Genomic DNA, 26,873 nt, shown 5'->3' on the forward strand with positions numbered 1-26,873 from the left:
CATGCGGCTTTTTCATCCCATTGCTGCAGCTCCCTGTCACAGCAGAGGGATGAAAGAGCTGTCGCCCTGCCATGGCAGTGGTGATCCCAAAGCCTTAGTGTGGGAGCGAAGCATCCCTGTACTTGCCTTTGCACGGCAACAAGATTCTGCCTTCGTCATGGTACGTTTTCTGTTGCCGCCAGCAAAGAGGGGCTGGGAGAAAACAGCGGGGGTGGATATTGCGGGGTGGGGGCCATGCCCCAAGCCTGGCCTTCCTCCTCCCACATTGGCAGGGCCAAGAGAAAGAAGGGAGCAGCATGGGGAGATGCTCCCCTCCCCCGGCTGAGTGCTGACCATAAAAGCCTAGCGGGTGGGCGGATGGCCCACTAAAAGTGCCCCAATTAAAAAGTGAGAAAGTGGAGTAAAAATAGGTGTGTGTGTGTGTGTGTGTGTGTGTAAATAACAGCCCAGGATAGCTTCAGCCATAAACAACAGCTGCTGTTATTTTTGCTGAGAGCTTCTAAGCTGCACAGCATTCTTTAATAAATAATAATAATGAAGCATAATATACAGGATTAAAGGAAGGAAGGTGAAATTAGAGGAGAGGGGGAGGAAGGAAGGAAGGAAGGAAGGAAGGAAGGAAGGAAGGAAGGAAGGAAGGAAGGAAGGAAGGAAGGAAGGAAGGAAGGAAGGAAGGAAGGAAGGAAGGAAGGAAAGAAAGAAGGAAGGAAGATGTGATGGCTTTCCAGAGGCTACTACAATACACTCCCATCATTCCTGAGTTGTGCTGTTAAAGAAATCCAATGCCACCAGGGAGAAGCCAAGCTGTGAAAAAGTGATTGTAATTCCTCACATTGAAACTAAGTGGTGATAGGTCATAACAGAGTTGTGCATTCTCCCTGATGCAGTTTCTTGTTATATGCCCTCTGATTTAAATTTCAGATAAATGGAGAGATGGGTGGGAGGCATGGGCGGCTTGGTAGGCTTGCCTGGGGGGTGTCATGTGACTTTGTGGGAGTGAGTAACATCAAGTTGGTTTTGTGGTTCCTGGTGTTTTCTGTAGGGAATGGGTCCAAATGGCTCTTTGAGTGTTTAAGGTTGCTGACCCCTGGCCTAGAAGAATGGTGTCTTTTTTGCAACATTGATAATAGTGCTTTTTGGTGGGTTTGAGAGTACAGTTGTCAAGTCAGTGGGGCAAAATAGAGCATCAAGAAATCTTAGTAATAAATTCCAAACTTTATTTCTGGGTTCCTTGTCTGTTCCTGCTGTAAAGAGCTAGACAGAAACAAATGGAAAGTAACTTCTACCACCGAGATGCCCAGAATTTAGATTCACTGCTGTGTGCCACAACAATTAAGCTGCAGCAAGATTTAAAAGCAGGTTGAGCATTTCATATTTAAAAGTAAAGAATATTTATGGCTGTAATGTTAAAGAGCCACCATTATAATGAGCAGTATTGATTCATGGAATCAGTTAATTAATTAACCTGTTCTAATTAAAATAATGGCCTCCATTAATTTGGAATTTTCCCTTGATGACTTTGATGATAATTGATGACTTTGCAAACATTTTGCAGTCTCTATATTCAAGTCAGAGTAACATGGGAACAAAACTCAGATTTACATACATACATGCACGCACATTCCAAAGCAGAAAAATAAAAAAATGATAACAGGCGGTTAAGACACCAATGAGTGGCTTTAGTGATCAGGTAATGAAGATTTAGTTCCTAGGAAAAAGAAACCCAGAGAACCAATCTGGAATAATGGTTATGCTCCTTCAGCTCTTGAATGAAGGGGACCTTCTGGTTGCACTTCCATCGTAGTCGGAGAAGAGTCCGCGATCGTCCATGGCTTTGCTCCAAGCTCTACTCATTGGAGGGTCCCCTGGAGGGGTGATGAAGAAAGGGGGACCACCTGACGTGTTGAGGGGAACTCCATCTTCCCTCCCCGATGATGAAAACCACCTCCGAAGACAAGCTGCAACAGTAGCCCAAAATGGCTACCATGAAGACAGGAGGCAGTCTGGAAAATTAAGACTGTGCTGGAGCAGAGAAGTCATGAATGGTGTGTGAACTGGTGAAATACTTTGAACTTTAAAAAGGTAACCCCGATAAAATAACAGAAAAAAGTTCTCATTAAGAATTGCGCTAGCGATGATTTGAAAGAGAGAAAAAAAATGGAAAACACAAAGAACTTGATTTTTGGAAAAAACTTAAATGGAAAGGAAATAATTCAGAGAGAAAATTTTTACCAAAACCCCCCCATAAAACTGCAATTGGTAATTATACAGGATTTGGCACTAAATAGGCATTATTTAAAATGTTGAAATTGACTGTGTAAAAAAAAGAAAATAATAGCTAATATTTGGAAAATTGGCAAAGTTAATAAAAGCTTAAAAACAGGGGAGGGGATAGAAAGTGAAATCTACAGATCTTTTTAAAACAAATGGTCTAATTAATTTGCAAACTTAAAAAGAAATAAAAGGAATTGTACTATAATAAGACCCCAGAAAGTGGGAATATTAAAATTAAACAGTGAAGGAATACGTGAAGATACTACTCCTGGACTTATTGGTTTTGGGGAGAGGTTTTTCAACAAGAAATAGACTGATTATAATTGGGAAATAAAGTCTTATGGACATTGCCTTTTTTTAAAAAAAAAAACTGGTTCAAATAAAAACCACAGGACAATCGGATAATTGGATATAAATATAGAAAAAAATAGTCAAAGCAAAATGAGCGAAATATGCAAAGAAATAAGACTGGAACTGCAAACTGAAATAAAAGATAAACAGAAGCTTGGACTTATGGAATTACATAGAAGAACATTTAGAAATGGTGATGCAAACTGCAGAAGAACAAAGAAGGCAGAAAGGGGAGGAGTTAAACAAAAGAGAAACCAGCAAAATGAAACAAAAGGAATAACAAATAACACAAAAGGATAAAAAGGTAATTAAATTTAAGATGTTAATGATTGATGTAATAAACAAAGGGGAGAACATTTTGAAGGCTAAACAAAGGGAGAGAAAAAAGATCAGGAGAGGGCAGGGTAAAAATAAATAATTGGGGGGGAACAGTGGAAAGTAATAGAGAAAGGAAAAATGATTAAAAGAAAGGGCCAAAAAATGATACAAAATGGAAACCACGCTAAGATGAGACAAACTTATATAATCAAGAGAGTAAGAGACAATGGTTAAAGATGGAAAGGATAGTGATTCCACACGAAAAGATATTTCAGTAGTTAAGATATATAAATATAGTTGTTGAGGAGTTTGGAATCAATATTTTATTATAGGATTATCATTAAAAATAGATAAAATATTAATTAGACAAAAATATGGATTAAAATTTAATTGGAATAAAGATAAAAATAAGATTTTACTATAGGATTATTATTAAAGATATATAAATGTTTTTGGAATATATAAGAAAAATAATATGTAATATGGGGAAGGAAATATGTGGAATGATAGATAACATATATGTATATAGTATATGGTAATAGATAAAAATGAGAATATTGATACTAGATTATATAAATATAATATTAAAAGGAAATAAGATGGAAAACATTGATACAATGTAATGATGAATGTGAACATAGAATATGTTAAAAGACAAAAATGATTATTACATATATGATTATACAATTTGTTAAATGGAAATAAGATGGGAAACAAAATTTGTGTAATGTAAAGAAGGTGGCAAAATTAAATTTTATATTGAAAAGGGGATAAATACTGGATAACATAAATTAAGATAAATTTATGAGTGATTAATGGAATGATATAATTTGCAAATATGATGAACATAAGGAAATATGAGTAATGAATATAGAAATTGACTAAAAATATAGACTTAAAAATAAAGTAATGTATGAGAATATAAAATGGAAAATTGGTAATAGGTAATGATATGAAATTAGATAAGAAAGCTGAATATGTAATTATAGTCATGTTTGTTTTAGAATGTAAAAACCTGGAAACACACTGTTCACAAAAGATGTATTTAAAGAAATAAAAATAAAAAATGTATTGAAAAAAAAGCTCCTGAATGAAAGGTATAATATAAATCTAATAAATAAATGGGGAAAATCATTAAAATATTTAAACTAGATTCCAAAGACATTAAATTACTGGCATTACAATTATATTAAATAATAAGGACTGAGAAACAGTCAATTGTCCTAATTTGTTACTGCCTTGCTCAATTTGCTCTTGAGTAACTTTGTTTTTTGCCCCTCAAAGACTTTGTATATTTCTTTTTTAACAAATCAAGATTTTCCAAGAGAGAATCATTGTAGAATTGGGGTGAAATTACCATCATCTCAGCTTTGTCAAACTAGAGTTTAGTAAACATCTTGAAATCACAGCAAGATGGAATTTATTAGACTCTGAACAGTCTTGACCTAACAAGTGACCAAAAATTTGTATCACTAGTTGTGACAATAAATTGAATTCAAATGGTTTTAATGATTCAAGAAATTGGACAGCAGCAACTAACAATTTACAGAACCATATGAAGAAGAGTATCTATCAGCTGCAAGGTAAATATGAGTTGGTAAAATCTGACATTCCTTAGTAAAGTAGAAAGAAAAAGAAACTATTAGTACTAGAAAATCACTATTAAGATAAAAACAGTCCTAATATAGAGCAAAATTCAGTCCTAATATGGAGCAAAATTATCATAAATTAACATATTTTGTTAACTTAAAAAGATCCCAAAATAACATAACATAGACTAAGCGGAAGTCTCTTGTGAATTTGCCTTTGTGTTACTTGGAATGTATACAATGTCACTTGGAATGTACACAAAATGCTAACAGGCTTGGGGCCATTCTAATCTCTGAACAGAATTTGTTATATAAAGCAGGGCAACTACAAAAAAAGTCCCATTTCTAGTCCATATCAGCCGGCATTCTGGCTGACAGGATCTGCAGCATGCCCATTCTGCTTGATTTAGTTGGATGGGTAAAGACAATTGGAAAAAAGCCAACTCTCAGACAACCAGATACCAAGTAATCTAGAGCTTTAAAGGTGGCAACCAGCATCTTGAATTGAACCCAGAAACACAACAGTAACCAATGCAGCTCACACAGAAGTGGTGCTATGTATGTTGTATATCTGACATCATTTACTACCTGTGCGGCCATGGTCCGTACCAGTTGAACGTTTATGAATGCTCTTCATTTACAGCAACCTTATTTTGTAGCTGGAGCTAGAAATAAATAAATTGATTCACCAAAAATATATGGCCAGAAGTTTTAGAGAAATGGCTTTGTAAAGTTGCCCTCCTCTCAACTTTCTTCAAATAACTTAATTGAGTTACTAGAACATTTACAAGGGAGTAAAGTGTTTGTTCTTTTCTTATCCACTGCAAAAAAAAATGACATACGTTTTAAGCTACTTTCAAAGAAATTGTCTATGGGATTTTGAGGACATCAATTGCTTCAATTGCTCGGGTAGAAGCTTATTTTTTTCTTTTTTAAAGATTTAACTAAATAATAAACTAAGTGCTACAGGAATAAACTTCCTGTACTCTAAAGTGTTTTTCTGTAGCTATTTAGTACCTCCAGAGTAACACTTACAGCTTTCACCTCTTTTATACACATCTTATCTTGCTGTTCTTATTCGCATTTTAAAAAATACCTGTGTTAAATGCCAAAGTGCATTTAATGTCACATATCTCATATCCTGCCAGCAAGTTTCAAAAGAAATGCCCAAGTTTTTTGAAGCCAGCAATTTATTTCACCTTAAAAAGAAATATTTCCTAGGGTGCTTCTTAGGAATCCGTATCTCCAAATAAGTACTTATATAAAAACTTTTTCAGCAATTGGGAGGCCTTTGGAATCGTGACAGGGTATAAATGTGACAAATAAATAAATAAATAAAACATATACAACTCTGAATGCATTTCCAGTTTTATTTCATTGTGTGGTATTTAGCAAAAAAAAGTGTCATAGCCTGAAAAAAACTGAGCTGCAAATTACACAACACTCTGCCTATTTTTAAGATTAATAAGAATGGCTAATTATGCTACACATATTTATATTAAAAATGATTCTGACATTCTGTAACATGCATATACATGCATATAAACAAGTTTTGAATTATCAAAACGAAAATATTGTCACGTAAGATATGAAAATTAAATCATTCTTCTCCACATCAAATTTTGCTTCCTTTGATCCTATATTTATTTTATCTCCTTTGAAAAGAAAAATGATAGTTGCTAAGTTTTGACTAAATTCAGAAAATGATTGATAATTATCCTTCCCTGGCCACTTGTGTCGGTCCATTTGAAAGAAGTAAGTGAATCCAAAGCAGCTTGCAAAGAGCAAGGAATAGATTCTAGCTCTTGATTTCAGCAGAATATCAAGCAATATGCAACTTAGTCCAGGGGTGGGCTGCTGGGAGTCGCAAGGGTTCAGGAGAGTTCCTAGCTAAGATTCTGTGCAGTTCAGAGAACCTCCAAATCCCACTCCTGGCTGGCTCCGCCCACCCCATCCAGCCCCTCCCAGGTGCCCACAGGGTGGGGATACAAGTAAGTACAGGGCGCACATGGCGGCTTGTGGAAGGCAAAAAACGGGCCAGAAATGGGGCTGTTTCTGGCTTCCAGAAAGCCTCTGGAACCCAGGGAGGCCGTTTTCACCCTCTTGGAGGCTCAAGGAAAGTTTCCAGAGCCAAGGGGAGGGCAAAAACGCCCCCCCACCCGGTATGGTGCAGGAGACAGACTAGGCCACACCCACCATGGCCACACCTACCCAGCAACCTGGCAGAAAACCCTTTGCTAAAATTTTTGAAGCCCACCCCTGACTTAGTTCCTCACTAAATCACGATTAAAAGAATCATGATTTCTTACTGAATAATTTAGACAGCCATAACCATACTGTTGTACAAATAGGCATGGCAGGACTATTAGGGATCCATCCACAAGAGTCAGCCAAATGAGGTATAGATGCACCAAAGCCGAACAACTTAGAAAAAGCACATTCTGCCACATTTTGTCCCTGAAAATTAAATCTAGAATTAATGGCTCTGAACTTGTGATCTAAGCTCAAGAAAAATGAAGGATGAAAGCTAATGTGGGTTGGTAGTTAAGGTGTTATATCTGAACTGAGCTAACTCAAGTTAAGGTCTATCTTCAGCTATGATACCTCTCCGAGTCAGTCACTTTCCCTACCAAAAATTATTCTTTGGAGAAGAACTGGAGAAAACAATGCTATGTATACCTCAATAAGAGGCCAATATCAATCCAACAAAAAAAGTTTACTTTCTCCTAAATATAATAGAATTCTCTTAGCTGTAGGTATTTTTGAGAACAAGCTTGAAGTTAATCTTAAATTAGCATCCTGGGGGGATCATGTAATTATTTAAAAAAAAAAAAAACCTCAGCAGGATGTAGGAAACACAAGGATAACCTAGTCTGGTTGCTTAGCAGGAAGAAAGGCACTTGGCACCAAGTCTATTTCTTAGAAGTATATGTTTCCAGTAAAAGCCTATGATCTGGCTGAGTCTGAACACTAAAAACAGATATTTAGCTGTCTTTTTTTTTTTTTATTAGGATTGTGCAGCACTTTGGAAACAATCTAGGGCAGATTTTTATATCCAACAGAAACAGAGACCCAACGCCTATCTGAAAAATATTTGTTCACTACTTTTAGTTATTTATAAAAAAGACAAAATAAAAATGTAATAGTAATATATATCTACCTAATTCAAATTTTAGTTCTTCCATAAAGACTTATTAATTGCAGACATGCCAGATCCAATCTAAACATCTGACTATTATGGTGACCAACCGTAATAACAATATTGTTGTATATTTGAATTTTGGTAGTCTTGGTTCATAATACATTAGATTTAACGGTAGCTGAAAAGAAGAAAATCTGTGTAACTGATGTGACAACACTATGGGATAATAGAATAGAATCAAAGAACTGGATAATCACAAAATTGAAGTTGAAAGTTTATGGCATAAACCTACAGTGGTAGTCCAGTGGTTATCAGCACACTTGGTACCACACTAAAAAAAAAATCTTGGAAGGCACTTAGAAAATCTGCACATTGACAGAATTTGTAAAATGTACAATTTACAAATTGTAAAAGTCACATTTAGGTTTTCATATTTATCCATGCTGATTAGAGCATTCTGAAAATTAAACTCCACAAACCTTAAAGGAGCCATGGTGGTGCAGTGGTTAGAATGCAGTATTGCAGGTTAACTCACTGCCAGGAATTCAATTCTGACCGGCTCAAGGTTGATTCAGGCTTCCAATCTTCTGAAGTCAGTAAAATGAGGATCAGATTGTTGAGGGCAATATGCTCATATGTAAACCACTTAGAGAATGCTGTAAAACACTATGAAGTGGTATATAAGTGCTACTGCTATTAAATCTGCCAAGGCTGAGAAACACTATCCTAGATTTTAGGAAAGAATTTGATTAGTATAGACAGACACTAGTGGTGGGATTCAAAAAAAAAATTACTACTGGTTCTGTGGGCATGGCTTGGTGGGTGCGGCAGGGGAAGGATACTGTAAAATCTCCAGTCAGAGGTGGTATTTGCTGGTTCTCCAAACTACTCAAAATTTCTGCTACCGGAACTGGTCAGAACCTGCTGAATCCCACCTCTGACAGACACCCATAAAAGAACTGGCATCTGTGAAAAGAAAATAATCACTTTTCCTGTGAATGTGCAGCTACCAATTTAGTTACCTTATGATCCAAGAAAAAGGAGCAATGATTTTATCAACTTGCAGATAGGTGTGATGTTTGCACCTAAGCAAATTCAGAGGCACCACTTTGGAATTAAAACTAAAGCACAGTCTCACACATTACACCTTTCATCTTTTTCATAAAATAAAGTCCTACAATTCCTAAAATCATAATCAGCTGCAACCAGTCAGAATGAACTCAGCTGGGAGTTCTAAGTCTCTATGCAACCAAATTAGAATAGAATAGAATAGAATAGAATACCTTTATTGTCATTACATTCAAAATACAATGAAATTTAAAAACTACTCCAGCACAATGCCCCAAACACCACATCACAATCACACTACACAGTATTTAAAAATAAAATAATTAAAGTAATAATAATAATAATTTAAAACCTAGTCGAAAACCTACTTAAAATATATATTAAGTTAGATAGTTTAAAAATGCTACTTTATACATAGAACTAAATCACAAATGTACTGTTCGATTCAAGACAATTATTGCCTTGGAAAAGAAACTGTTTTTCAGTCTATTAGTCCTCATTTTAAGACACCTATAACGTTTCCCTGATGGCAACAATTCGAAATATGAATGACCAGGATGAGAACAGTCTGTGGAGATTTTTTGTGCTCTAGAGAGGAGTCTGGTCTTCACAATCTCTTCCAAAGAAGAAAGAGAGCAACTGATGATTTTTTGTGCTATGTTTATAACTCCCTGGAACATCATCTTATCCACTACAGAGCATCCAGCATACCACCTCCATAACTTCCACAGTTCCCGTCGCTGCTGCCGCTGTTGTTGGAGATGAGAGGGGCTGGCAAGAGAGGGACAGCTGCAGCTTGGCCTGGGCACGCTTGGAATCAGGAACAGGCTGCACACCGGGACTTTGGGAAACTTGCAGAGCCCAAGACTGGAGCACCAAGGGTAGCAGCAGCAGAGACACTCGCTCGGCTCTTCTCACGCCCATCCAGCCACTCGGGATTAAACAAAAACACAGCGCGCAGCACTCCCAGGTACCTCAAAATGTTTTTTTCCCCTGTTGTTCAGGGACAGGGACGGGGGAAAAGCAGGAGTGACTCAGATGCTGTTGTTGGAGACGGCACTGGCAAGAGAGGTGCCAGTGCCAGCGGGAACCATGGAAGCTACAGAGGTCCAAGGAGCAACTGAAATGCTGCCGGTGGACATCCACGCCACCGCCATCCACCCACTGACCCGGCCTGCAACCAGCACCATACCTGGGTCTGCAGCACCATACCTGTGCTTGGTGGGGGTAGGGAGCCCTCTGCCATGATCGGCCATTAGGAGCAGCTGGTGGTCGGCGTGGCTGCCCGTGGGGCACTCATAACGGCAAGTTCCCCCCACCCGCCCTCCCAATTTCGCATGTTTTAAAATAGTCCTAAATTTGGGGGGAGGGGCTTAATTTCATTTTATGCCTAGAAAACATGCTGGGTCTTCCTATTGTGAGGGGTGTATTGTTGGAGAAACACGGTAGTATCTGTGCAGTGTTTGATATAGCACAGAACAGTTGCAGTGTGCACCTCTAGGTCAGGGTGGTAAAAGATGTCCCAATTTGTGTTCTCAATAACTATCCTGAAGTTGTTGGGAAGCATCTTCTGGTCAAGATTTCACTGTCTTTATTATAGGCAGAGCCCGTCTCCTAAGAGACGGTAATTTAGGAAAAGGATTATGGTCTGATTGTCCCAAATGTGGTAATTGTATAACCTTATAGCCATGTTTGATATTGGTATATACTTTGTCCAATATGTTTGCTCCTCTAGTAGCAAGCTTAACATGCTGGTAGAATTTAGGGGGAACTTCTTTTAAATCAGCTTGATTACGTCCCCTGCTATGATATGCACAGCATCAGGATACTTATTCTGCTGATTACTAACAATGTTATACAAGAATCCCAAAGCTATGGTAGTATTGGCATCAGGTGGGACATAGACTGCAGTAATCAAAACCACACTGAATTCCTGCAGAAGATATATGGGTCAACATTTAAGAGTCATATACTCCAGATCCATGGAGCAGTGGCTGTCTATAGTCTTTGTATTGATACACCAGCTTTTGTTCACATAAAGGCTTAACCCCCTCCTTTGATCTTACCAGAATCTCTACTCTTGTCCTGCCAGTGAGCTATGTAGCCTTCCAGCTCAACAGCTGTATCTGGAATGAATGAATGAATGAAGCCAAGTTTCTGTGATTAGCAAAACACAGCAGTTCTTGATGAATTTATTCTTTGCAATCTGTAGCCTTAATTCATCCATTTTGTTAGTCAGAGATCTTGCATTGGTAAGAAATATACTTGGAATTGAAGGCTTGTGTGGAAACTTACTCAGCCTAAAGAAAACCCCAGCACGACATCCTCTCTTTCCCATCTGTTACTGACTATATGTTAGTTATAATTGCATTGGTTACAGCGTTGCTTTTGTATATCATTCAAAGGAACCTTGACCGAAAAATAGTTCATGTAAAAAAATATAAATGAGCTCATTAGAGATAAGTTGCAAGTTCCAGATGAAATATAGTTGAGATCTTTATGTCTCAAAGAAAAATCAGGAGGAGCATATTATGACTTTTCCAGGGAGGTATCCTTCATAGTTGCTTTTTTTAAAAAAAACATGTATTAAGGAATAAGCCTACATGAATTATATCCCATTTCATCAGAAACATGAAAGCTCAAGTAGCAGTAAATACTAATCTTTAAGTGGCATCAATATATTGATGCCATTTCAGTCCAGACCATTGTACAACTTCATTTAATAGTTAAACAAGAGTAGGATAATTCAACACAGAAACAAAGTTTGGAATTTGTGACACAGAAGAGCACATTGTGCTACTATTATTCTTCAAGAAAGATAAAAGCCAACAATTCTTCCTCTCATTTACATATCATAGATAATCCTATAGAAAATGATTTTAGCAGTTGCCATAAGATTAAAAAGATTTAGAAAAGAAGTGTTGTTTTCATTAAATAATGATTGTAACATATAATTTTCATCAATTCAGTTATACAGAGTAAATATAGAATTATTTTTCCCGTGTGCCTAAAATGAGAATCTCTCTATCTGCTTACAATTTAATTTGTGGTAGCTTATACAAACAGTACAATGAGTTTCTTCCCAAAATGCCTCCTACGGAAATGGGCAAGTGACCATCAGGACAGAGAATCAAGTTTTGTATGGCATTAGATACCTAGTAATAAAGTTATAGATGGGAACATTTCTCCCTCCAAAAAAAAAGAGCAGAAGTAATTCAGTAAAATAAAGCAAGTTAAAAGGTACTGACTCTGTCTTAGATAGCTTACTTACATAAAACCTTTTTTCCATTTTTGTTCATTTTTTCCATTTGAAATTCACTTAAAAAGAAACAGTTCTTAAAGATCAGAAGTTTTCTAAAATGTGCATTGTAACAAGCATTTTATTCCATTCAGATATATTTTTTCAATCTCAAAGTTCTAGTATCACTTTACAAAGCCTTAGTAAATACTTGGGCAATACTGCATCCAGTCTGGTCACCACAATATAAAAGACATTGAGACTCTGGAAAGAGTGCAGAGAAAGAGCACAAGAATGATTAGGGGCCTAATGGCTAAGACATTCCAAACATAATTAGAGGTATGTCTAATGAAAAGAAGAACTAGGAGAGACATGATAGCAGTATTCCAATATTTGAATATTCATAAAGATGAGACGGTCAAACTATTTTCCAAAGCACCAAAAAGCAAGACAAGAAACAGCAGACGGAAACTAATCAAGGAGAGAAGCTAACTGGAACTGAGGAGCAATTTCCTAATGGTGAGAGCAATCAACCGATGGAACAACTTGCCTTCAGAAGTTGTGGGTGCTTCATCACTGGAAGCTTTCAAAAAGAGCCTGGACAATCATTTATCTGAAAATGTCTCCTGCTTGAGCAGGAAGTTGGACTAGAAGATTTCTAAGGTCCCTTCCAACTCTATTATAATTATAATTATAATTAATGTTATGTTTACACTCGATAGTTTAGTTGTGTAATATAATGCTAATACATTTACATTCTTGGCATCATCACTATTAGTTTGTGAGTTCTCATAGAGGAAAGATTATGAAATGACATTTACATTTGTCTATGTAACTTAAACTAGAAAAATTGAAAGCATTGCTGTTGAAGAAAATTTCAGGTAAACATATCTATTTTTAGCACACCTGTTTACTACTTATGTGGAATAATTCATTTTGACATTGTGAAATTTTCTGATGTTATTGTATGAAATAATAAAAAATATTTTAATAGAGTGCTATTATATATGTCTTTTTTAAGTTTATACTTTTTCTGAAATAGTAATAGTAGTATTAATAATTTGTTTTGGACATGTTAAAAAAGAGATAATAAGCCAGTAATGCTCATTTTATTAGATCTTCTCAGAAGCTTAGTTCAGAAAACAAGAACCAAAAAAATATATAGCAATAAAAATGCTAATTAAGAAAGTTTTGGGAGAAATGCTGCAGATTGACTACAAGTCTATGCACACGAAATTAATTCTCTAGATGATGTGGAAAGGATGGCTTATAAAGTTAATGAGATATTACTTAAGGCAAGAGAAACAATTAGGCTATTAACAGTGAAGATAAACTAAACATTCTGCCATCAAATATGATACTAATTTAAAGTGAAATGAAAAATAAAACATGAATATGAAAACAAATTCAGGAGCAATAAATGCAAAGAGTTAAACAGGAACCAAACTGCTGTACCAAAAAGAAGTGAAAATCAATCAACCACAATCTTTTAATCAATAATGATAAAACTTAAAGTCTGCCCTTCATGTTTTCAGGAAGACAATAAAGAGAATAATCCTCTGATATTATTTCTAGAATGTCTAAATCAGCAATTCTCAAACATTTTGGTCTCAGGACTCCTTTGCATTCTTAAAAATAACTAAGGACCCAAAAGAGCTTTAGTTTATGTGGATTATATCTATATTTACTGTATTAGAAATTAAGATGGAGACATTTTAAAGTATTTGTCTTCACAGACTGCAAATATTAGCTCCTGCTGAAAAATTAAGCCAATGAGTTTCATATTAAAAATGAAATAACATTGTCATATCCAACTAGTTATATCCAGGGGTGGGATTCTACCGGTTTGCACCTATTCTCTAGAACTGGTTGTTAACATTCTAAACAGTTCGGAGAACTGGTTGTTAGAAGAAATTACTGGTCCAATCCTGTAAGGAAGGCAGGAAGGAAACTTTCTGGTATTGCTTACAGAAACTGCCTCTCCGTTAACCCTTATTACATTCTTGGCAGGACTAGACTTCCTGTCTCAGGAACGTCTCTGGAGTTTTTTTTCCCTTCCTTTGCTGGTACTTTGCTTGTGTGGAGTGACCATTCAAAGTTACAATGGCACTGAAAAAAGTGAATCATGACCATTTTTCACACTTACGACTGTTGCAGCATCCCCACAGTCATGAGAGGCCAGATGTGTGCCTCAATGTGAGTGATGTTCAGTTGGCCATGTCCAGCCAGTCACATTACCACCAAGCCATGCCCACCAACTAAGCCACACCCACAGAACTGGTTGTTAAAAAAATTGAATCCCACCCCTGGTTATATCTAATAACTTTTTAAGAACATGAGGTGTGTATAGCACATCAATGCTTATATTTTTTAAAAAGAAAGCAAATCAAAACCAAAGAAACCAAGTCTACTTCATAGTTCTTGCACAAAAGTCACGTGAACTTTTCTTCAAATAAAGTGTTACAGCAAGTTGTCAGTTCCTTAATGAGTAACTATCCTTAGGATTGTAACCTGAAATTGACTGTTCCTAATATATGTCTATTACAGCTATACAAAACCCTTAAAGGAATACTTTGCAATGTACATGAAAGCAATCACACACTTAGAATACTCAACACAGTTGCTTTATACTTTTTCCTTAGTTGTCTTTTTATCTCTTCATGAACATACATATGCAGAAGATCTAATAAAACCTTCACAGTAAGTGTATCAAACATTCCAGAGTATGTGGATGCCTCAAGTATTTTACAATTTTTTTCCTCATACCAATGCACTTCGCAAAGTGCACACTATGTTAAGTGGTTTTTAAGTAATGGCTAAAGTTATCTTGGTGAATTAAATCTACTGTAGTTACCACCCATCCAACAACATGTTTGATTCACTTAATTAAAGAATCTCTATTAATCACATATATAAAGCACATAGTGATTTGTTTGAGGACTAGGAAAAATATCACTGGTTTTAATAATTCTATCTAGGAAAAATTCAGAGTCCAAATCCAGATACAATATAAAGAATAAAACATAAAATGAAGTAACTTTTGACAAGGCAAACATAGCAAAAGTATATTTTAGAAGGATGCTTTATTAGTTTCATTGGTTTTGGAATTTCAGAATCTTGATTTCTTTCACCTACTCAATATATTAGCAATGGCTAATATTTGGAAATACAGATTTTCAAAATATCATAACTGGAGGAATAAATAAAAAAAAAATCCCGAAAGAAATGTTGGGAAAAAATGAACTTCAAAACTGCAGAGAAGGGAAGGAGGGAGGGAGGGAGGGAGGGAGGGAGGAAGGAAGGAAGGAAGGAAGGAAGGAAGGAAGGAAGGAAGGAAGGAAGGAAGGAAGGAAGGAAGGAAGGAAAAGTGGTAATGCAAATATAAGAAAAGAGAAAAATAAAGGACTGGTGAAAAAAAAAATAAGCACAGACACAGTAAATACTATTTTAATTTAATATTACAATATCTGCATTCCTCAGTACTGTCAATGGTGGCTGGGGCTATTATAATTCAGCAATATCTGAATTGTTGGAGGGCCAGGATTCCCTGCCTCTGCAGCAAATATGAAAAATAAGTCCATAGAGGAGCCTCCTCACTGACAGACCATAGATCGTGACTCTCTGCGGCTATGGTCCGTGCTCTTTCATTGGAGAGCCCCGATCATTACAATTAGGGGCTGAAGCTGCCTTGGAGGGGTGGTGGAGTAAGGGGAAGCCGCAAGCCAGGTTGAGGGGAGCCGCATCTCCCCCACTGGGCTTGGTCTTTTTCCCCCCGAAGACGACTGCAGTGGTGGTTTAAAATGGCCACCCCAAAGAGGAGGACTCAGCTGGATTAAGATTTGTGCAGGAGGGAAGAAAGAGGTGGATAACATCTGAACGGGGACAACTGGGCAATAAAACTAAACAAAAGTACCCCGGGATTAAGGTAACATGGAATTTTTAAGAAAAGAAAAGTGAGCAGCGAATTTACAATGGGACAGGAAAAAAAAAAGAAAATATTTTTGACAGCTAAGCGGGGCTTCGAACCGGGAAAGGAAGAAGCTGGAACTAAAGATTTAACTAAATTGGACTAAAATATTTTGGGAATAAACAGGCATAAAATAAAGCTGGACTTAAGATTGTCAAAAAATAATAATAATAAAGTTTACAAATTGGAGACTGGACTGTGCTGGAAAATTGAGGTTCGAAAAATCCTAAATAAAAAAATAGGGGGAAAAGGTGAAGACTTTGTATAATGGAGAGTGCCACCTTTTGACAAAAACTTGAGCTCAAACAAAAAGGAACTTGAATGAACTTGTGTGGATATAACATTAAAGAAATATTGAAACAAAGTAAGAATCTTAGAAAGTGAAAGCAGAACCAGAATAAAGAAAAAACCAAGGAAAGACTGACTGTGGGATTGGTATAGACCCTGGGCTGGAATAACTGAGAACTTTAGAAAATTGAAAGAAGAAAGAAGGAAAGTAAAAATGGTTTTTTTTTTGTGGACTTTAACGATCATAAAATATAAGAGTGTGTAATGATGATATCTCTTCGGGAATTAAAAATGGAACTTAAAAATATGAGAGAATTACTACAGGAAAGACGCAAATCACTTTGCTCTGTGTTAGAAAAAATGGAAATGGTGATTGAAGAACAAGAAGAAAGAGCTTCAGAGGAGGAGGAGTCGATTCAAGGAGAAGACATTTTAAATAGACAATTAACACAAAGAACACTACAAAGAAGTGGGGAAAGAAGGACGGTTAAAAAGTTGAGATTTAAGAAGGCAATCAAAAGGGGGAATACCTGTGAAGTCAGGAAAGGCAGAAAGACCCAGCAGAAAAGGGGAAAGGAAGATATTAAGAAAGAGAGGGATATAAACTGGAATGAGAAAAGATATGGGGAAAAGAGGGGGAGGAGAAGCAGTAAGAAACAGGTGCTTGAAATAAAGAAATACGGAAATAGTAAAATGTTGAAAAGAAATGGTTTTTTCAGAGAAAAAGGGAATATGACAGACTAAAGAACCAACTAAATTAATAAGTTAATATAGACTATTAAAAGCAAGGAGAGACATTGGTAACTTTTTTATTATTATCATTATTATTATTATTAGGCAAACACATATTGTTTATCTTTATTTTTAAAATAAATATTAAAGCAGTGATCCCCAACCTTTCTTATGCCGCGGCCCGTATCCCCAACCTTTTTATGGCGCGCCCGGTATCAGCATCAGTTGGCCGCCATCTTTTGATGAAAAGTGCTTCCGGTGAGCTTTCTACCCGAAAAAGCTCACCGGAAGCACTTTTTCATCAAAAAGATGGCGGCGCCCAGCAAACCAGCGGCCCGGTAGGACTTGTTCCACGGACCGGTACAGGTCTGCGGACCGGTGGTTGGGGACCCCTGTATTAAAGGATTATATTTGAAATAATTGAAATGAAACAAAAAGATGTTTTGATTGAAATTAATGAAAGAGGCTAGAATTGATGTGTTTGTTTCTCTCCTTACTGAAAATTTGGAATGGAAAAGGTAATACTAGAATTAAGTATGCATATATGAATGTATAATTGCTGTCATATTTGTATGTAAAGGTGATGACCCGGAAACATGTTGTCCACTAAAAAGAGATTTTTGTTTTTAATGTGAAAAACTGAATAAAGTTTGTTAAAAAGAAAAAGAAAAAGAAAAATAAGTCCATATTGCAAAACCAGGTCAAAGGAGAATCAACGAGTGAAAATGCTAAAAATTATTATTCTGGAATATAAAACCATTCTGTCATACAGCAGAATTACAGATGCAGTTCATCTCCATGTATGCAATTATTACATGATTGATATACAGTAAAATGTCTAGAAGTTGGTTTTTTTTTCTTCAAAAGAGAATTACACATTATTCCCAGCCCTACCATGACTATAGAATTCAGACAAAAAGATTGAACTTAGATTAAAAAGTTGCAGTCTTCTGTATCCTACTAAATTGAGATATTATCCTCAAACACCCTGCCCATCATGAAAGTGCTAAACAGCAAAAACATGATAGCAATCATGGTTGTAATCAAGGTAAACTATGTATATCAAGTTATTTCTATTAAATTTAAGTATACCATCTTCGCACCTTTGTTATTTAAGGGAGTTAGCCTGAAGAACATTATGCACGCACAACAGTTTTAGACTGCAGTGTGAATTAGGAGTATCTTTCTTACATCAAGATTATACACTTAATAGATGATAGATTAGCCTCCAGCATCAATCCAATCACTGCAAATGAATTTTGATTATGTCTGACTTTCCCCTTCCCTTTTGTCTCTCTCTCCCTCCCTCCCTCTCTACTAATCTGTCAGAACTGTATATCCATCAGAACAAAATTAACAATATTACAGTGATCTTTAAAATGTCACAGCACACTACCAGATCACAAATGCTCTACAATTCAGAACTGATTGTACAACTATATATATAAAACTATATAACATAACTATAACTATATATAAATAATATATGAACTGTATATGTACAGTTATGACAAACATTCTACAGTTTCTCTTTTCATGTTGTTCTAAATGAAGTATATAATTTCTATAAAGTCACCATAAGCTGATCATAATTTAACAGCTTTTAATTCACTAAATTCCCAACAATGCAAATTGTGATTATCTCACCCCAATATGGAGACATCTAGTTATAATTCTAGGAATTTAAGTACATTACTGAAAAATATAGTACTGTATTTTTCAATGTATAAGCACTCCCCCCACAAAAAGGTGGAAATGTCTGTGCGTCTTATACAGTTAATGTTGCCAAAGCCCCCCCCCCCCACCCGCTGCCCCACACCCTTCGGCTTCTGCCTCCCAGAAATTTGCTCCTTGCAACAAACAGCAAACAGCCTGGTTAACTTCAGCACAGCCTGATTAGCACAAGCAGCTGATTGTTGGTAGGATCGGCCCAACAATTAGCTGTTTCAGGCTGCAGGGATCACCATCGCCTATCGCCACCTCTGCGTGCCCTATTTTCGGCCTCCACGTGCCCAGTTTTTGGCCCCCGCTCGTCCCGTTTTCGGCTTCTGTATGGCCCACGGCAAAGGTTGCCAATCAGTCATCTGGAATCACTGGTGGTCCATGAGAAAATTTTGGTGGTCTGCAGCACACCCATGTCTGCAACAGGGGTGATATCCCTGTTCCTTTCCCCCTATCCCCTCGCAGGCCAGGGAACCCCCAGGAAGGGCTCCAATGCCGCAATCTCCCGCGCACTACCCTCCATCCCCAAGCACATCAGTCCATCCGCCTTGAGATTTCAAGGAAAAAAGAGGGAGGGACGGAGGGAGGGAAAGAGGGGGGTGGAAAGATGAGAAATCCTGGTGTTTTGTTTTCTCTGGGAAATGGGTCCAAATGACTCTTTGAGTATTTAATTTTGCAGTTAAAGGCAGCCAAGCTAAGTGCCTGAAGGACTGCATCCCGTCAGTGGGAGTCATATTAGTGGTTCGCAGGATTTAAAATTATGAATTTGGTGGTTCCTGAGGTCCAAAAGGTTGGAGACCCCTGCCCCACCGGATATACAAAAAATGGGGTGCACAAAGGCAAAAAACGGGGAACATGGATGTCAGAAATGGGGGGGCGCAGAGGCCAAAAACAGGGGGTGCAGAGACAGTGATAGGTGGTAGCACTCCCCGCAGAGTGGAACAGCTGATCATCAGTATTTTGGGAAGCAGATCCAATCGACAATCAGCTGCTCATGCTAAATCAGCTGAAGCTGACCAGACTGTTTGCTGTTTGCTGCAAGGAGGCAAACCGCTGGGAGGCAAAGGCAAAGGCAGATTTTTTTTTCTTGTTTTCCTCCCCAAAAGCTAGGTGTGAGTTTGGAGTGTCTTATAGTCCCCAAAATATGATAATTTAAACTCAAATCCCACTAAAATCTGGCTGATACAATTATTAGGTGATGGTTTAATCAATCCCACTTATAACTGGTATTCCCCTTAGACTTTTTCTATTCTTCATATTTTCTAAAATTAATTTGGCAATCTTTATCAAAATTTCCTAATATGTAAGCAACAAACCCAGCATGCACATAATAAGGGCTAAGGGCTGAATTACTATATAAGGCTAAGATCTAGAATCCCTAATCAGCAGTGAAACTCACTTCAGTAATTATAGGCTAATAACTATTTCTCATTTTAGCCTATTGTGGGCGACCTGAGTTTTTTTAGGGGGAAAAAACCAACAATAATAATAGAATAGTCATTTGCTTTAATTTTCTGGAAATTGACCATAATCTTGAAATCAGAATGAAGTATCTCTGAAGGTGAAGGAAATAAGTCACAAGTCATATTGTAATGTCTCCCAAGGATGCTTCCCAGACATGTCAGAAGAGGAGCTGGTCAATGGCTCCTAGCAGCTATCTGAGAGGGATTTGGTGGAAGCACAGCTCCAGCAGGACAGCCCTGAAGTTTCAGGTGGGGAAAGTATGAAGCTACACCTGGTCAGTGATGAGATAGAAGAACTGCCTTCTGCCCCTAATCCAAGTACACGTAGGGTAGAGAAAAGGCAGGAGAAGAGAAGATTACCAGATTACTGGTGAGGAGGCAGTCTTGCCCTTCTTGATGGGCTGCACCAGAAGCTGGCTATTTAGCACAATAGACAGATGGAAGCGATGCTTGGAACAACAGGTTCATTTCCTAGCTATTTCATTGTGATTCTGGCCTTGCTTTGGATTGACACAGTGCCTTGATTTGAATCATGTCTTATGAACTCTGGATTTTTCTTATGATCTCTCTTGTATTGTGGATTTAATTTGTCTGGTGGGTTTATTTTGATTGCGAAACTTTCAAGTGTCTTGTAGACTCACTAGCTATTGCTCTGTGGACTAGCAGTGGTCTGCTTGTGGCTGGACTTAATTGAGACAGTTCTGGGATTTGGGTGAAGGGAGTTTCTGGGTAATATTAACAATGTGTGTATGCACATAATTATACATGCTACATCTGAAAATGTTATCTCTAAAACAAAACACTTTAGTATTCAGGATGAGAGATCAATTTTGTCATAGTAAGATCTTCAGATATGCCATTAAGCCTTCCTTTCTGTGCCATTTCAAGTGTATACGCCAGAAAATGCTTGTCTAAGGGTTAATCCATTATGGGCCATCAGAATCTAGATAATGATGCTTGTTATTGTTATTATGCTTGTTAGTGAGAATCATACGAGTTCTTAAACCAGACGGACATAGTCCTCTCCGTTCTCAGCCTTGAAAGTAATGTGTCTAGCTAGTTACTGTATTTTTCTGAAAGATGAATTTTCCAGGAGGTTAAATTGAGGAAAATCTTACATTCTGTGAGAATACAGAAAGTAAGAAAGTAAAGAAGCTACTCCCAAATTACTTCAAGGAACATAGACATTTCATTTCTGACCTTCTCCATTTGTAATGGTTAAGCATCTACAATGGAAAGCATCCTCACGTGGATATGAAAAATAATAAGCTCTTCATTGCCATTCTCTAACCTGGCAAAGAGCAAAAGATTAGCAAAATAACTGAAACAGAGTGGAAATCATAAGCATACTTATTCAAATCTAAGAATCCTTGAATTCAATGAGCCTTGGATTCACAAACTGAATACAAAAGTGTCTAGAGCACAGTTCTTTTTAGCAAACAGAAGGAACAGAATAGACAGGCAGTATTTTCTTCTTCATTTTATATGGCGGATAATTTCAAAAATGGAGTGCAATTAATTTAATCAAAAGCTATTAAATATGCTAATACTCATTTAAGTTCTAGCCTTGAATATACCTTTTTGGATTATGGTCGGTGCTTATATGTAAATGCATATTCACAAGACTGTCACGTGCCACATTGGTTAAAGAAAAAAAAACATTTCTTTAAGAATTGACAACCTTACAAGATAGGCCAGCCATGTAATGTTCAAGATTTTAATATTTATGTTTATGACCTTTCTTTGATTCTAATATTACTTTGGGGATGGGGACTTCCTTAAATGCAGGCTCATCTTATTGTCTGGCACATGTAGTAAATCATATGCTTGTAAGAGAAACATGGTGAGAATAGAGGAGACGGAGAAGAGAGGAGAAGTTAATGAATACTATAAATATTCCAGTTACCTAAAACATAGGAAGGTGAAATGACTGCATTAAATGAACTGAGTTATCACTTCTACAAAATAAAATAGCAGCAATAGGCCAACTTGGAAAATAAAACAAATTGTTTTAAATGATTTTCAGTTAAAGACATGAAACACTAGAATGGTTAGCTCACAGTATCTATTCATTTAACTCCAATTGAACTTAATGGAAAAAGAAATCTAACCATTCTGAAGAAAAATTAGTGCAATTAAAAGTTTTAAATAAAAGCTTTAATTTTGATGGACTGAATAATTCAATCATTTCAATGGGCTTCCTGTGCTTAGTCACAAAATAGTTCTTAAGTTTCAGAGTCACAGCATAGTCTAGAGACAACTGAAAATAAGCTGCTATTGGTGGCATAATGGTTAGAATGCAGTATTGTAGGCTAATTCTGCTGACTGCCGACTACCAGCTGTTCAGCAGTTTAATTCTCACTGGCTCAAGGTTGACTCAGCCTTCCATCCTTCCAAGGTCGGTAAAATGAGGACCCATATTGTTGGGGGCAATATGCTGACTCTGTAAACCACTTAGAGAGATATGTAAAATACTGTGAAGCGGTATATAAGTCTAACTGCTATTCTTATTTATTTTTCAGAACAATAATTTTGGTTATCCGATATTGGGAGCAGGGGGAAATGCCTTTACTCTTCCAATATTGTTGAACTTCAATTCACAGATCTATTTAATGGGCCTGTACGGCTAATTCAGAAACATCTAGAGGGCGAAAAATTCCTGCTGTATGTTGGAAATGTAAATGCAAAGGATTTTACTATCTTTGGTAGACTTATCTTCTCTTCTTCTTTCTTTTATTATTATTTTATTATTTATTATTATTATTTATTTTACTTTATTTTTATCTTTTTTATGTATGTGTATGTTCCAGCATAACTCTGGAACACCTCGAGCAATTTCAACCAAACTGGGTACACAGATGACTTACCCTCTGTAAACAAATACTGTGGGGGTAAGATACCCGTAACATCCCTCAGGAGGGTATATGTGTGTGCCTTAAAATGGCTTCTGCCATGGTAACGGTTTCACAGGGCTCCCTCTTGTGGAGGAATAGAAGAATTACAACAGCATGAGTTCCAACTACAGGATTTTCCTGTCTAATACAGGATTGGGATAAATAAATACCCGGGCAATGCTGGGTTATCGGCTAGTGATAATACTGGGGTAAGATTCATATTTTAGTACATTAAATTTCTTATAGTGAATATAAAAATTAAACCTGAGACTTTTATTTTAGGCTTACTGGACAGAAAACCTTTTAAAAAATCTGGAACTTTGCTGTTATATATGATAACAGGTTTATGCACAAAAGTAAAAAAGTACCTAATTCCCACAATAGATGAATGGCTAAAAAAATGTTGGAAATAGCAGAGATGACTAAATTAACTGCTCTAATCAAAGAAAAGAATACACTCAACTTGAAAACTGCTTCTGGATTTTATGTTAGAGATAAAAAAAATGAAACTTTAATTTTGGGTTTTGCTGATTAGAGAAGTTTGGTGTTTTAGAAATGGCTAGCAGAGATTAAATCTGTAAAACTAAAAAGTTGAGGCTGTAATGTTATTAGTTTATCCTCATGTGCTAAAAAGAATCAGAAGTCAATGCTTTTCTTTCTTTTTCCTTTTACAATTTCCAATTGTAATTTATACTTTGATGGCTTTAATAAAATTATCATTTAAAAAAGTAAGAGTCCTAGAAAAGCCCCCTTTTTCTTTTCTCGCACCTCCTGGAATTACATTGTTAACAAGCCAGAAAATTAGGTAATTGAAAAATATTATATCCCAGTAATATCAGTTTATTACACATTGTGGTGTCCAAATTTAGGAAAAGGATTATTCCAAAATAGGCAGGCAGAAACTAAATCGAAGATGCATAACTTGGCCATGATATTAATCTAAAACATTTTGTCTTCATCTTTCAATGAACTATTATTTTCATACATTCAAAGTAATTGTTAATGAAGTATACATTTCAAAATGAAATAACAGTAAAATAAAAATGAAATAATAAATTGATGAATGGTAATAAACTCAGTGGCTTTAATGGCCAACAGTGGTAGATAAAGTCAGTGGCTTTCGTGGCCATTGTACATTTATCTCCAGAGAAGAATAAGAGCTTTGTCCAGGGAATGTTCCATAGAACCTCTGCTGAAAGGATTCTCTGGTGCGTTCCATTCACTGAATCAGTAACAGCAGGAACATCCAGTAAAAAGCCTCAAGTAAAAGAGGTGACCTGGGCTTCTAACAATAGAAAGTTTCAACAGCATTTTAATGATATTTTCAACGAATCAGGAAGATTTAAAATCAAAATTTAAAAATGTAGCGATTGTTAATAAACTAGCAGTTGTGTTGTGAAACAAGTGCAAATACTTCTGTTAGATTTACATAATTTGAAGGACAAAACAGGAAATTCCCTTTTAAATCAGATTTTAGACAAATAAGCTCATCATTCAGAAGAAGAAAATAACTAGGCATGTTCAATTAGCAAACAAATAAGAAAATAATGGGGGATCCCTTAGCTTTATTTTTTGTAAACTTCCTATCCTCAAACAATGGAGCTGTAAACAAACCACTTCCAATTAAGGTATTTAACCTTTGTCCTTTAATTTTCTTTAAAAAATGTTACTTTTAATTGGTTAACTTATTTGGTTTATGTCTTTATTAGTTTATTCTTAATTATGCCATTTGGTATCTCTTCTTCTATTTTAAATCATCATTCTCTTTTCTTAAGGGGTAATATTTTTCATTCACTGGTTGGCTTTTGTTTTCAGTCAGTAATAGAATTCAAAACTTTAAAATGTAGGTGTTTAGGAAAAGAGGAATCACAGATTTTTAGGACTAGAAGTTCCCATCAGATCCCATTCAGCAGATTGGGAAAAACTACATTAGAGTCTCTTCTATTATGATTTCTGCTATATTGCTACTCTCATTTGTCCAATCACATTTCCCAAATGTCTTTTGCTCTCCAATAGTGAAAGACTGTATTTTCATTCACAGATTTGGGAAGAAGTGCAGCAGTTGGTGCAATAATAACATTCTTGCTTGCAACATCATTAGGATAAAAGTAGATTCTCCAAGTTAAAATCTAATTTAGTGTCGATGTGTCCTTCTGAACTGATCACGCCATATTATACTATACTGTACTGTACTGTACTGTACCGTACCCTACTGTACCATACCATACGCAACCATAATATGGTATGGATTCAGTGATGCATTATCTTCTTTTAAATAGTGTAAAATCATCAGTCAAACATTACACTATATTCTAAAATAACCCCTATACACATGATATGTGTGTGTGTGTGTGTGTGTGTGTGTGTGTGTGTGTGTGTAGTATATGTATATATGTATATGTACGAGTATATATGTGTATGTATGTATGTATGTATGTAGGTACTATACCTGTAGAAAGTAGACATTCCAACGGCGTACACACCCATTCCATAGCAGCTTATTACAGTTGGGCCTTTAAAACTAAAATGAAATCAAAATAAATAAGATATTATAAGTTACAATACATTAAACCTAGATATTAATGCAATATTTTACTATATTTAAAGAGCATAATATTTGTATAAAACATTAGTTCAAAGGTAGTCACAAAAAAGCTGATTTATGGAGAACCACAGATTGTTACATACAACAGGTAGCAGAAAGCCCATTCCAGATTGAGATGAATGTGCAAGTATGTTAGAATCAACTGGATTGATAGATAGTGCAATTTACAATTCAACATCTTTGTAAATCTTGTGTTCCAGATAAGCAGGAAAATTGCAACTAAAGGACCCAATATTGAGTTCAGTTTTTAACTGGTAAATATCGATATCCCATCTTCAAAAAGGAAAAAAGAACAGACCCAGGAAACTATAGATCAATCAGCTTAACATCAATACCCAGGAAGATACTGGAAAAGAAAGCAAAAAAACCAGATCTGGCAAACATCTAGAAACAAGTAAAGTAATAACAAGCAGTCAGCACGGGTTTGTTAAAAACAGATCATGCCAAACCAATCTTATTTCATTTTTCAATATAGTGACTAAATTAGTAGACCAGCAAAATACTGTGGACATAATATATTTAGATTTCAGCAAGACTTTTGTCATAGTAGACCACAACCTACTTCTTGGTAAGCTAGAAAAAAGTGGAATAGATAGCACCATCACTAGATGGACTCGCTGACAAACCGTACTCAACTAGTGGTCCTTAATGGGTATAAGTCTACATGGACGGAAGTAAGCATTGGGGTGCCAAAAGGTTCTATCTTAGGTCCAGTACTCTTCAATATCTTCATTAATGACTTAGATGAGGGAATAGAAGGGAAACTTACCAAATTTATAGAAGATACTAAGCTGGCAGAAATAGCTAACATTCGAGAAGATAGGCTCAAGATCCAGCTGGATCTTGACAGACTAGATAGAACACTGGGCCCTATCTAACAAAATGAAATTCAATGTAGAGAAAAGTAAAGTCTTACACTTAGGCAAGAAAAACCAAAAGTGCACATATAGGCTGGGTGAAACCAGGCTCAATAGCAGTAACTGTGAGAGGGATCTTGGAGTCTTAGTGGACAACCAGATAAAAATGAGCTAGCAGTGTGCAGCAGCAGCCAAAAAAGTTAATGCAATCCTAAATTGCATTAACAGAGGGATACAATCGAGATCGTGTGAGGTACGGGTACCAATCTATAAGGCCTTGGTAAGACCACACCTGGAGTACTGCATCCAGTTTTGGTCGCCACATTATAAAAAAGATGTTGAGACTAGAAAAAGTACAGAGAAGA

The 26,873-nt window shown here is 36.4% G+C and overlaps 1 protein-coding gene across 7 annotated transcripts in view; it reads right to left on the bottom strand.

Moving 5' to 3' along the window:
- The window catches only part of TPK1 (thiamin pyrophosphokinase 1), a 397,642-nt gene that overhangs the window by 344,465 nt on the left and 26,304 nt on the right, over nt 1-26,873 (bottom strand). For all 7 annotated transcript variants that reach the window (XM_087945983.1, XM_087945977.1, XM_087945980.1 and 4 more), the window contains exon 2: nt 25,496-25,567. In XM_087945983.1, coding sequence (XP_087802109.1) covers nt 25,496-25,538 — 43 coding nt within the window. In that variant the 5' untranslated portion in view covers nt 25,539-25,567. The remainder of the gene's footprint in view (nt 1-25,495; nt 25,568-26,873) is intronic.

This window comes from Notechis scutatus, chromosome Z (assembly GCF_049901735.1).
Source record: "Notechis scutatus isolate UNSWTSFEM ecotype Mainland chromosome Z, rNotScu1.2, whole genome shotgun sequence".
In the NCBI taxonomy this organism is placed as follows: Eukaryota; Metazoa; Chordata; class Lepidosauria; order Squamata; family Elapidae; genus Notechis; species Notechis scutatus.